This window comes from Corvus moneduloides, chromosome 5 (genome assembly GCF_009650955.1).
Source record: "Corvus moneduloides isolate bCorMon1 chromosome 5, bCorMon1.pri, whole genome shotgun sequence".
NCBI classification, from domain to species: Eukaryota; Metazoa; Chordata; class Aves; order Passeriformes; family Corvidae; genus Corvus; species Corvus moneduloides.
This window is the reverse complement of record NC_045480.1, coordinates 49,447,101-49,460,243: the sequence shown is the minus strand read 5'-3', so window position 1 is coordinate 49,460,243 and position 13,143 is coordinate 49,447,101. Positions and strand designations below refer to the sequence as shown.

Genomic DNA, 13,143 nt, shown 5'->3' with positions numbered 1-13,143 from the left:
CCTAGGATAAATTATCAGGAAAGCAGATCTTATTTATTGGTGGAAAGATGGGCTTCCATCACACATCGCTGTTTGTTCTACCACTGACTCTTAAGGCAAAGCCTTTTTGTCCAGACTGAAGCCAATTGGCTTGGGCAGTTTTTGAGCTTCACTGCTAAGGGTCTGCTTTCCTTTTTGTTTGCAGGTTCTCCAGGACTGCAGGGACACTGCAACCAAAATGCATTTTAGGCATTGATTTCCCCCAACCCTCCCCTATGCCTGTCTGTGTTTTCCAAAGAATTTGAAGAATACTGAAGGGTGGTATGGATGGTTTGGCAAAGGTTAAAGTTTTTAGAAAGGTAAAGTCACGGGTCTGGCTGAGTTCTGATCCTGAGTGACACTGAGGACAAGACTGTTGTGGAAAGCAGCGTACTTCTCATGCTAGATTTCAAAATGAGCAGTAGCTTTTGGTGCAGTGCTGATTGACCAAATTATGTTAAAGGAATGTAGCTCTGTACAGCATTGCCAAGACCCTTGGGAAGATCACAGTTCTAAAAGTTTCAATGTTTTAAAACTTGTATAGTTTTAAAAACGTTAAATGGATAAATGGGAAACTTATCTGAAACTAGGGATATCTGAGTGACTTAAGAGTTTCAAATGTCACTTTTCATATTATAACTGTGAAGCTTTTTTCAGATGAACCTATATAGAGCTTTTTGATATTGGATTAAACATAACTCTCTGAGAAGATTTTTATATTAAAGACAGCAGAAAAAAACACTAAATCATCTAGTGATACAAGCTTGAGCTTATTGTATGAAAAAAATCATAAATTATGTGTGAACAAATAAAATCATAAATTAAGCTGGGAAATAAGGTGAACATTGGCAGCTTTGGGGAATGAAGCCTAAATCAGTATTGCAATAGGTTTCTGAGGACCGCAGCACTGCATATAATCTTTTCAGTGGCATAAATTGTGACTGATGGTGCTTGGGCCCTGCTGTCAGTCCTCCTCGAAGACACCTGCTATACTAGATTAGCAAAAGGGTCTTTTGGAAGTGTTTTTACATAAAATACCATGTGCAATACACTAGCCTAGGGGGTACAGGTTTCTTATGGATGCTCTATTATGCCTTTATGGTCTTTGGAAAAATACAAAGGTCACAGGAAAATAAGGATAAATTATTTGCAAATGTGAGGTTATTGTTCATCTGACTTCCCTGAAGAGTAAAGGCTGGATGATCAGTTAGGCTTGTACCACCTGAAATTACCTGAAAATGGCAAGTTACTTAGAGAGAGTGGCAAGAGTTCTCTCCCTGAAGCTAGAAAATTTCTCTGTCCTAAGAAAATTCTCATCAGTTTGTCTAAATATCAGATGCTTGCCATTGTGGTCGGTCTGTAAGAACAGATCCTTGGTTTTCAAGTATATGTGAGTTCAATAGCCAGCAGCATCAGAGATGCATGATAACAGAGTTATAAAAAATATTATTTCTCCATATGGTGATTTTATACTGTACAAAACTTTCTCATTTTGTCCTTGCAGAACAACAGACTGTCTGCTGTAGCTGGACTTGTGTTTCCTTTCTAAATTTCTTCTAGACATGCAAATACTGTTATGGAAGAGTATTTTTCTAGTGTTGCATGATTTAACCTTCCATTCGAAGATATTAGAAATGAGTGTTTCAAGTTTGATTTTGTTCTGAGTTCTGTCTGTCTGAAGGTCTTCCAGTTCAGTAACAGTTGCATTGCATTTGTCTCTGCAGATCTGTATTGATAGGACATGATCACTTCACCTGCTAGAAATCAAATTTTAGTAAGCCAAAGACACCATATTATTCCAGAAGCTTTGTTTTAACAGGATAACACCAGCTAAAAGATTTCTTTGCTTAAATGGACATTAAAGATGTACATTTTTTGTCTCTGAATTTGGAAGTATGGTGTAGTCCAGTTCAGAAAATATGTAAGGAGATGCTAAATTATTTATTTATAATATTTTCTTTGTTTCTCTTGCCTTTTTAACACGAGGATATACTGGAGGTACATATTGTGTACATGTGAGGTAAGCCTGGGACAATTTTCAGCTGGCTTTTGGAGGTTTCCAGTAACAATGTCACTTCTGTAATAAGAGTTTTGCTTAGGACCTTCTGAACTGAATGGCACATGGGCTTCATTCTTATAGTAACTCTTGTTCTGTAGGTAGAACTAGCCCTACATGTGCTGCATTCATGCCTGCAATTGTAGCACACAAACTCTTAAATCTCTGGTTTTCTTTTACATCCTCTCTTACATGACCTCATCACTGTAATTTTCTGACTAAAAGTGTTTGCAGTAATGCTTTTCAAAATGGTCTTGGATAGCACTTTCTTTTCAGAACTTAGAATAGGACTGATGACCTTTATAAATGTTTGCATTGCTATATTTACAACATACTCCACTGTGTGAGGAATTAAAAAAATAAAATCTATGCAAATACCAGAACAATGCAAACAGCAAACTAAAACATTTCAGGGCTGGTATTTCTAAGGATTAGGGTAGTAGTTTTATCTTTTTTTTTTTCTTCTTTCCACCTCTTGAAACATGATCAGGCTGGGGTTATTTTTTTCATTCTGAATAATACCTAAAATGAGAGAGAGCTGTTTAACACATACCGTATCCATAGAGTCTATTTATCCAGACTGAATTCCACATGGACCATGGATAATCTTTTTCCCAAATGTTTACTAGTATCTTCTCTTAACAAGTGCTGCACAATATAAACTGAAGGCACCATAAAGAAAAGGGACACAATAAAATTAAGCCTTGCTTTTCAGCAAGGTCTGACTTAAGAAGTGAAAGTTTCAAACGGTTTGGGTTTTAAAGAATTTTGTCTATAAAGGACATGAATCACATGCATTTAAAAGCATATAAAGAGCCATAGCTAGTATTAGAAAATGAGCTACAAGTAGCTTTTAATAAATGGCATTGAAACTAATGCTTTTAATGGAGATGAAAGGAAATCCAGGTTCATTTTACTGTTTTGTTGAAGTTATCTTCTTGCACTTGTAACCACTCTGTGCCATGCACAGTCTGGAAAATCAGGGTAATACTCAGGATAATGCTCTGTTTCTCTGTCCCTTCCTATCTCTGCTGGTATGTACAGCTTTTCAAGACAGACTGACTGATACTGTGTGGGCATGTGTGTGGTCTCCAGTACTAACAAAGCTAATTTTGGATGTAGCTTGTAAGTGCTGTTGTAATAAAATTGAAAACAAATTGGAAGTGCTGGGCTTGAACATTTATATGTGATGATTTTTACATTCACTTGAGTTTCTGTTGTTGCTGTAGATACTATTTATAGTTATACTTCCTGTTGATGTTTGTTTACATTTCAGAATTATGTTTTTCAAAACTTTCCTAAATCAGTTCCCATAGGAAAAAAGAAACACTTATTTTTAGTAGCAGAATGGGAAAGATTACAGATTTGAAAATACTAATATTTCTTCACACAAACCTCCCAAACACATAAGACATTAAAAATACTTTTTTTTTTCTTCTTTATAAAGTAAATAAATGACCTTGTTATCTCTTAGTAGATATAAATATCTCCAGCTGGGCAAACCTTTTCCTGGTTTCCTGGTTAACTGTTCGTGCTTACTTCCTGGTCCCTCTCAGCATTAAATGTTCCTGCGTGACCTTTATACTGAGATTTTTTTTCACGTATAGCAAGTTGTACTTTCCCAAGGAGACTTGCAATTCCTTCTATCCCACACCATTTAATCATGTGTGTGTTAAAACCTGGGTGAGTAGCTTTCAAAAACTTTTCCCTTCCTGAGTTTTGTTATCGTTCAGGACTGCCCATTTTACCTGGTCATTATTAAAGAAGACTGAATCTGATGTTCTAGCCTTCTACAAGATGAACCAGGAAAATGGATCCATCACTGTATGCAGTTAGGCTTTGCTTCAGCTTCAACAATTTTCAGTATCTATTGAAATAATTTTGCATAGAGGGACTTGTGAGTGGAGATTATGTAAAACGCTTCCCCCTTCCACAGGGGAAGAGAAAATAGGAAACAGAAAACATAAAAAATGTTACATAGCATACTGATGCTCTGGAAGATAGCAGAAAAGAAAAATATTAAGAGTGGTCTCGTAGGAAGATGAGGAAGTCACAAAGAGCTCGTGCTGATGAGTGAAGGCCAGGTATTTAGGCTGATTACATTTGTTGTCTGCCCTGGATACTATTGATCATGCAGCTGTTTGCTATCTGCCAATCCTTGTAATGGTAGGGGGAGTGATCTACTCAGAATGACGGTTTTCACTATGTTTTCATTTTCCTTTCTCCTTTCCACTCTTTCTCCCTCTATTTTGTTATGGTTTTGTTTTTGTCATCACACTTCAGGTACTTCTTTGACATTCAGAGACCATACTGCAAATATAAATCAATTGTAAATCATTCAAAGTGAAGAAAAATGGGAATGGAATTAACTATAATATAGTGCCTTTAAAACTTCTAAAACACTTTCTGATGGACATTTGATATCTTTTCCTGCTTATATCTTTGCACCTCCAGAAACAAAATCATAATCCTGGATTAATTTGATAAATATGTTAATAATATTGGTTGTGGAAAGAGGCCAGAATTTTCTTTACTTAAGTGATGCCTTTTCTGTTCGAGATGACGCTGGTCACTCAAGCTAGAGGGCAGAGAGAGGGAGAAATCCTTGACTAGAGACTGTATATTATATGATAGTTACTTACTGAATAATAATTTTTCTAGGAAAAAACCACTGAGACAAGGAAAAATGCGCAATAAATATCAAAAGGACAAGCTTGGTATTTATTTTATCCATAAGAGAAAAGAAGGATGTTGCTGTAATAACTTTAACTGCTAATTGCTGTATCGCAGAGTTCTTTGTTAATTTTTGAATGACCAGAATATGTATTTGTCTTATGAATATGCAATGTAGTAATAATGCTGTTTATTTCAGGATGAATAAAGCAGAGCATATTATTATCAGTCTATTATACCATAATTCTAGCAGGTTTATGTATTTAGTATAGTTGAAATTCCTTTCATAGTCAAGTCAGCAGGGGCTTTAATATCAGTTCCAGTGTAGCCAAGGCTTTACCTGTGGACATTGGAATAAAAGCTTATTGAAACACTCTACAATAATTAGATCTTTAAGCATGTGATAACAGCAAAAAGTTACCTCATCTAACATTTAGCAAAAGGAATTCTTTATCTTGGCTAAAATGTAGTATTTATCTAGTTTTAAAAGATATTGAGAAGTTCAGGACCAAGACTGCGTTCCAAAAGAATTTGGTCTGAAAACAGATCTCAGTAGAGGTTACTTTTAATGGAAGAAGATCTACTATGCAGGAAAAAAAACCAACAGCAGTCAGCCAACCAACCTACCAACCAACCAACCAAAAAAAAACCACCAAAAAGCCACCCCTGTTTAATTGCCATTCTCTTCTTTGAGCAGAAGCCAGAGTACTAGGCAAAGTGCTGGCAGAATACTTTAAGGTTATATAGTATAAGCTTGTAAAGTAAAAGTAGAAATTCGTTTCTGTTTCTTGATGTGATTTTGAATCAAAAAAGGTTTGTTACTTTCTGATTAGTCATTATTATCTTTTGCAGGACATTAAGTCACATAGCTCTTTTGAAACTTTATTAAATCTGTTACTACAGTTCCGTGCTCTGTTGCCCATTTATGTCTTTTCCCCCTCCACCCCTCTGTCCTCGCTTTCTTCCTTTTGTCCTTCCCTGTTGGGCCAGCTGCCAAAACTGAGGGTTCCTGAAGATCAATTAGAAAGCTTTTTCTTCTCTGCTCACTTCATCTGTGTTCAGTTCTTAACAAAATGTGAAAGGCAGAAAGACCTTTAGCCAGCAGTCAAATAGTGTATGATATTCAGTGCCTAAGGTAACAGTACAAATTTGATCTCAAAATAGTAACTGAAGAAAAAAGGAATAGGTTAAATTGTAGGATTAAAAAAAAAAAAAATACAGTTCTTCCATACAGTCATCTTGAGTTGTGTGAACTAGAATTTTTTTACATGCCTTTCCAAGTGTGTGAGTTAAGTACGTGTCAGAGGGAGGAGTAATGTAAACAAAATGTAATCTTTCTCTTACACATTTCTAATTTGTTACTTTATATCCATGCAATACTTTATAAATTGTACTTGTTACATTTTCAATTTTAGTAAATGTGCAAATTGTCATCTTTCTAGTTAGAGGTTGCATTTATGATGCTGTGATAGTTGACAGATCACATGTATATTGTGTGTGTGTGTACTACGGGTAGTGCTGATCTCTAATTTCTTACCTGAAGAATCATGTCAAGACTTAAAATAGGTAGCTGTATCATAGAAGCAAGTGAAAATGGAGAAATCCACGGAAGATCTGTCTCAAGAAGTGTATCCCAGAAAAGCCACAGACTGTACTGCTTAGGGAAGCTCTCTTATGAGATACAGCAAGTCGGTATTAAGTTTTCTTTTTCTTAGTACTGGAAAAGTTGATGATGAAAGCAAACAATGTGTGCTTCAAAAACATTTCTTGTGCTGCTTGAGGCACAATGTTTGGAAGAATAGAGTGCTTGCTTGGATAGGTTGAAAACTGGCTGGATGGCCAGGCTTGAAGGCTCAGCTAGCTGGTGGCAGGTGGTGAGTGGACAGTGAGGAGTCTGGGCTTGTTTTGTCGGAGGAAGGGAAGGCTGTGAGGCAGGCATAGCAGGCCCCCAATTGCCTGAAGAGCAGTTGCAAGGGGTGGACAAGTTAAACTCTTCCTGGGAGAAGGTACAGAGTGTAACACCAGAACAAATCCTGAAAAAAAGCCCATCAAAAAAGCCAAAGAACAAACCCAACACAAACCAAACCCCACCCCCCATCCCCCAGAAAAACCAGAAAAACCCACACAAAAACCTCCTCAAAACCAACAGAAAAATCCTGGCTAAAAATTGCTGCTTGAGAGGATCAAATTGGACATTAGGAAAAATATCTAACCTAGAGAGGTAGTGCAGCAATGGAACAAGTTATCCCAAGGTGGTGTGGAGTTTCCATCTGTGAGGGGCTTTGAGCATTGTCTAGAAAATGCCAACCCTCCAATGAATGTGCTGCTCTGGTGTGAGTGGGAACTGTAACCTAAGCAGGAGCTGGAACTGGAGGTCTCGGAGGTCTCAGAGGTCTCTGCACAGCAGCATTTGTATGACTTTGAGTGACTTTGCTCTGATAGCCATTTTATATGCAAACAATATAGAACAGAGGTATTTGTCTTCAATTTTCTGCCAATAACAGATGATTTCCCAGTTTTTCTTTTGTGCCTGGCAAAAGAGTTAAATTTCTTTTGGCTGTTGTATTCAGATAATAGCTAAGAAGTGCCTGGAGGCAACTGAATCAGAGACAGGACAGAAGGTCCTGTATACCTTGAGTTACTACTTTTCAAAGCAGGTGTACTGCTTCTTGAAAGTCTGGTGAAAGAGGAAGAAATAGCATGTTATGTTACATTTCAAAGAATTCCTTCTACAAAGTCTCAGTTTTTGTACAGATGGGTGTGTTGTAAAAATTACACGGGATTGCTGTCCGGAAATCCTTTCAATTAATTCAAAAACCCTTCTTCCCTCTGAAGTTCTATGGTAATGACCAATGAGTTACTGGCAACTTTTGTTTCTCAGTTTTAAAACAGAAAATTCACAAACTGCAACACTGCTGTATACCTGAAAAATTTCTAATGTTTATTGGTAAATATTTGGAGTTAAGACTTTTTTTATGTTTGAATTTGGCTTTATTGTTTTTAAGCAGTGATAGCCACGCATGAGCTAATGTTCTTGCTGAAGGCCTAAAAGGTTTTTTTCATAATTTAGGTCTATCAGATTAAATCAACCAAATAATATATATTAAGACTGTGTGATTAGCAGTACTGTTGTCCTGTTGTGAAATAAGTGTAGTTGTAGCAAAAGGATTTAGAAATTAATTTTACCAGTACTCTGTTACCTTTTAAGTGAATCAGTGCTGAGGTCATTATTCCACCCATGGTGCTCCACTCTTCTTCTAGAGTTCCTCTTCTCCTGAACTGCATGCAATTTGTCTGAGTTTTAACCATGACCCTTGCTAAAATGTAGAGATTACAATGTACAAAGAAGGAGGTATTTGCTATATTTAAAAAGTGTCAGCGCTGATCTTTGTGAAATGTGTTGTGCCCATGGGGGAAGAGACTTACTTTGAAGTAGACAGGAATGAGCTTGTCTAGTGGGTGGGTTTAATTTCAGTTTACAGTGGCATCTGCTGATCTGTTTGGTGATACTCTGGTTTTTCATCTGCATAACTACATTGGTGGAAGGGTTAGGCACTGCCGTGCTTTCAGAATGCCTGGAATCTTGTAATTTTCAGGGGCAGACTTTCTGCATTGATAGATGTATAAATCTGGTGATAGCATCTTGTACCACATCAAAGACGACTGTGGTGACTCATTCTTCAACTTCAGGCTATGTTAAGTGTGTGCTGTCCTTTCCTAATAAGTGTAACCGTGTCATATCTCTGGGTCAACTCAGGGATTTTTCCTGTCTAGTTTGACTCATTTCCAGGACTTTCTCCTGAAGATGATCTTAGTTGCTCATCGTCTGCTGAAGCTTTTTACTGAAGATGCAAATATGTTGTTTTGGCCCTCCCCATTTTCCCAGTGTGGTATTGTTGTCTCCTGGCTGAGATGGTGCCTTGTCTACCTCAATCCTCACCTAAACTGATGCTTCAGATTTATACAATGCTGTTTGTACAGTAATTTTTTTTCTATTTTTTTCCTTTTTTTTATTTTTTTGACAGTGGAGGGAGATCAGGGTGAGGGTGGGGTGGATGGTTGTTCTTAGAAAGGCAGACAGACCACAGCAGCTATAAATATAGCTTTGGAGTTCTACAGCTGACTGCTGTAAATCTGAGTGAGCTTGTTACTGCCTTTTTAGTGTAACTTGGACTGACTTACACCTAAACTAAAGCCAGGAATTGCAAAGTCGTTCCACAAAGAACAGAAACTATAGTTTCCTCTTAGCCATGCACAGGTAGCTGTGCTTTTCATGCAGTCTACTCAAAGAAATTTTCAGACCATCCATGAACTCAGTAGAAAAAGGCTAGCGTTTTTGAGGTACACTGGTACAATTTATGTAGACCAGATAAAAAAGGATATTGCAGCTTATCTAAAGAGAAATAACAACCTTCATTCTCCAGTGACAGCAATTACTTGCCTTTGTAGTCATACAAAGTAATTCTTTTGTAAGAGAAGAAATTCCACTGTGCAAAAGCAAATATTTGAAATGGAGCAAGTGGTGTGTGTGGGAATTGGATATGTTCATGTAACGCTGTTGTGTGTAAAGTAAATAGATATTTTTCCATTGCAAATGGAGGAGCTTGAAGGTACTGGAGATGCAGTTCACTAAATTAGTAGATATCTCTTCATTCCTTTTCCCCTTTTTATTGACTTCTCATTTGGTATGCCTAGACTATTTACAGTCCTTACTTGCAGTGCTGTTGTTATCAGTGCCCTGATGATGCAAAAGAAAACACCTTTTAATATGTTGGGAAATATATCATGGTTTGTAATCCTGTTTGTGCTTTTAAAGACAAAATGTACCACTAAGCGTAGTGTCATCAGATACCACACTTTGACATGTTTATCTGAAATGGTGGTCCTTTGAATACTTTGGAAATAACACTCTGGTGCACTAATCTCTGGGAAAGTAATTTTTATTATTGTTAGCTCCTGTGTTTAGCATGCAGCTCTCAGCTGACAGACTGTACATTATAGAAAAATGTTTGTGATTCAGCTAACAAAAACCCAATGAAGTATCTAAATTAGGAATTCTGGTTTTGTGCCTATTTTTATTATTACTGCGTGCTGTCCTCTCTTACTGCAGTCAGTCCTTTGCAAGTGTGTGTGGGTACTGGCAGGACCACACTCCATTAGTTTTTTATAGGAAGACATTCTACTCAAAAGAAAATTTACCATTTTCATACCACAAGTAGAAGGCACAAGCCCAGAAGAATAGAAAGCTAAAGTTTGTCAGACTTTAAATTATATTTAAGTATAGATTAATTCTTTTAAAATAGCAACGCAGTCTCTGTGGCCTTCTTTTCTTGCACTGCATTCATTTAGCTATCCAGATTTATATGTGGCTATAATAAGGCAGAATTGCACTATGTATTTTCATAGTAGACAGAAGTATGTATGTCTTTTATAACTTCAAATGAATGTTTATCATAATGCTGGTTATAAAAAAAAAGTCAGAAAAATAAGGTAAAACATATAACTGGAAAAAAACCAATGAATAGCTGGAAAGAAAGTAAAGTTAACTCTCCAGTACAAAAGTACAACCTTATTTTGTTACAAAAGTTATTAATAGGTTCCATTGAGAATTCCTATAATTTACTGAGTGAAATATCAATCTGACCATATACAGGTTTTAGAAGAAGATGAAAATGATAAAAGTCATGTGCTATAGCAAAAAAGAGATGGTTTTCATTTGATATGCTTATGGAAATAAATTTTCATTGTTTAGCAATCTCATCGTCATATGTCACAATGTTAAAATGTATTAAGATTAGGTCAATACCTTTTTTTTTTTTTACTGCCAAATACCCAATATGAGCTGATCCCAGCAGCTGAATATGCATTCTTGTGAATATTGGATGCTTTAGAGAATGAGGTTTCTTGAGTTACTGTGAAGATAATTCTTGGGACTCTGAAAGGCGTGGCTGCTGCTCACCAGAGTCCTTTTCTTTTGGTTAACTCCGCACAGTTACAAATCCATAACCTGTAGAGGTTTTTTCAGTAGTTTCATTGTTACTGTGGGCTTTAAAAATCAAACATAGTTGCCTTATTTCTTTTGACTTAATTTCCTGACATGTTGTGAAACATTCATTTAATTTTACATGTATTTAATCTAACAATGTTTTGAACAATTTTGAGGAGTGCCCTTGATTGAGGCTTGTCTGTAAATGGCCTATTTCTTATGCTTGGTGACTTGCCCAAATTTCCTCAAGCATGTCCCACTTTCAGTCCTCTGTAGGGACAACTTTGCTCTGATACAGTCCTCAGGAAGGGGGCAGTCATCAAACTGGACCAAATAAATATGAAACAGTCTCCACTAGCAAAAGACAAATTCGAATCATCCCTTTTGTTGTAGATCTGAGCAGACCTCTCCCTGTAGCCTTGTGAGATCTCTGCAATCTCCAGTAATAAAGAACTGAAGCTGTCAGCAGGCTGCATGATGTAGCCCTTGGGCTGGTGGACTTGAGAAGTCCAGTCTTGTAGTCGGGACTTTGCAGTCACATTTCTCTTATTTCCACTTGAACTTCGGTTCTGCTTTCTAAAGAACAGTTGAAAGTTGGGTTTGAATAACTTTTTGCCAGCAAAGTAATACTTGCGACTCTTGTGTTGTTACTGTATGGATTTTTCAAGGAGAAATTCTTGCAAGATGAAGAAAACAAAACAAAAGTGTCTCTATCTGTGCATACTTATACAAACACTTCAGGAAAAGCAGAAGGAATGAGTATTGATACCTCTGTTTTCTGTCCTTGCTGTAGGTGTGCAGGATCCTCACCATGAGAAGATAATAACTGTGACTACTAATGGAAGTATTCACAGCCCCAAGTTTCCACACACGTACCCACGCAACACTGTGCTAGTGTGGAGATTAGTAGCACTTGATGAAAACGTATGGATACAGCTTACTTTTGATGAAAGATTTGGGCTTGAGGACCCAGAAGATGACATTTGCAAGTAAGTTACTTTCCCTTTCACTTAGGAGATTCTGAAAGGAGGTGTTGGGGTATGAAAAAAAAATATATTGCTTGAGTTTTGCAAAAATTGACACTTGCACATTAATTTATTTATAAAATGCATCTTTTAAAGTGTTGGTTTATGGGGTTTTTTTATAGTGCCAGAGGAGGTTTTCATGCTTGAAAGCTCTGGGGTGCTCCCATTTTTACTTCTGCATTCAGTATCTAGGCCATAGACATACTACAACACAAAAATATGGTATATTTAATCTCCCTCTCAAGTAAAAGTTTTGACATCTGGGAAAATATTCTTGACACAATGTTAGAATTATGAATGTCTAATTTTTACAGAGAAAATTTTGGTAAGTTACCTGAAGCAGAATTCAGGTCATGACATGAGGTACTATATCCCTGTTCAAGACAAACCCACATGCTACTCTACAATATTTCAGTGGCCTTAAATTGTCAAGTTGTCTATGAAAAACAGCACTTAAAGTACTGTGCTAATTGACATTCTTTATTGGTACTGGTTTTTCCCTGACTTAAGTAAGTATCTGCTTGCTCAGTCACTGGCAAAGGTTTCTGTAGGACTGGTGGAATCTCTGTTTTCTTCCCTGATTCTCTGCTGAAGGCTTTGTAATTTGGGACAGAAACAATCGTGACATGAGAGGCATCAGCATGAATGTAGTTCTGAACCAAGCCATGTGGTTGATAATGTTTTGGGTGTTTTGCGAGGCAGTAGGACTGACATGTATATTTCCTGTGGGAGGGTGAAAGAGGAGAGATCCTAAACTCTTGTATCCTGTATCTGTCTGTCATTGCAGCAACACATCATAAAAAATCCTGATGTGTGAATAGTGGTACATTGTCTGGACTCTTTGGTAAATTAAGTAGCAGATAAAATATGTCATTTAAATGGCATATTCTTCTCTAATGCTTTCGCAGAGAGGTACTTCACACAAGATTTTTGTTTCAAAGTAATTTTTTGTTTGTTTTTCTGGTTTGAGCTTTATTTTTTTGTACCTCATATACACATTTGACTTGATTCTTGCTTTCAGTTTTTCTAATTAACTGATATTCCATTGGTTTTACATCTTGTATCAACTTTTTATGACAAATTTGAACTTTTAGAGGTTATTTTTACACTTGTCCTTAATTTGGGAGAAGGTGTTTATAACAGATGGATAAACATCTTCCTTTCATAATTCTAAAGGGAGTAATTACCAAGGCCATGTCAGTATTAGACTAACTACTATAAATATATGTTTGCTTGAATGGGTGTACTCCCTTTGTGCAATAATTCTTTAAGTGAAAACTTAGCTTCCTTTTTCTTTTCTGTGCATATGGCAGAGTGATGTGGCAAGTGATAGAAAATCCAGGTAGGGTGACTCATGCGTCCACTTGCAAAAAGAGAAGTAAGAT

General features: G+C 36.8%; 1 protein-coding gene across 1 annotated transcript in view; it reads left to right on the top strand.

The window, feature by feature from the left end:
* PDGFC (platelet derived growth factor C) overlaps positions 1-13,143 on the top strand; it is a 124,098-nt gene that overhangs the window by 59,994 nt on the left and 50,961 nt on the right. Inside the window, exon 2 of the mRNA XM_032109821.1 lies at positions 11,527-11,722. Coding sequence (XP_031965712.1) covers positions 11,527-11,722 — 196 coding nt within the window. The remainder of the gene's footprint in view (positions 1-11,526; positions 11,723-13,143) is intronic.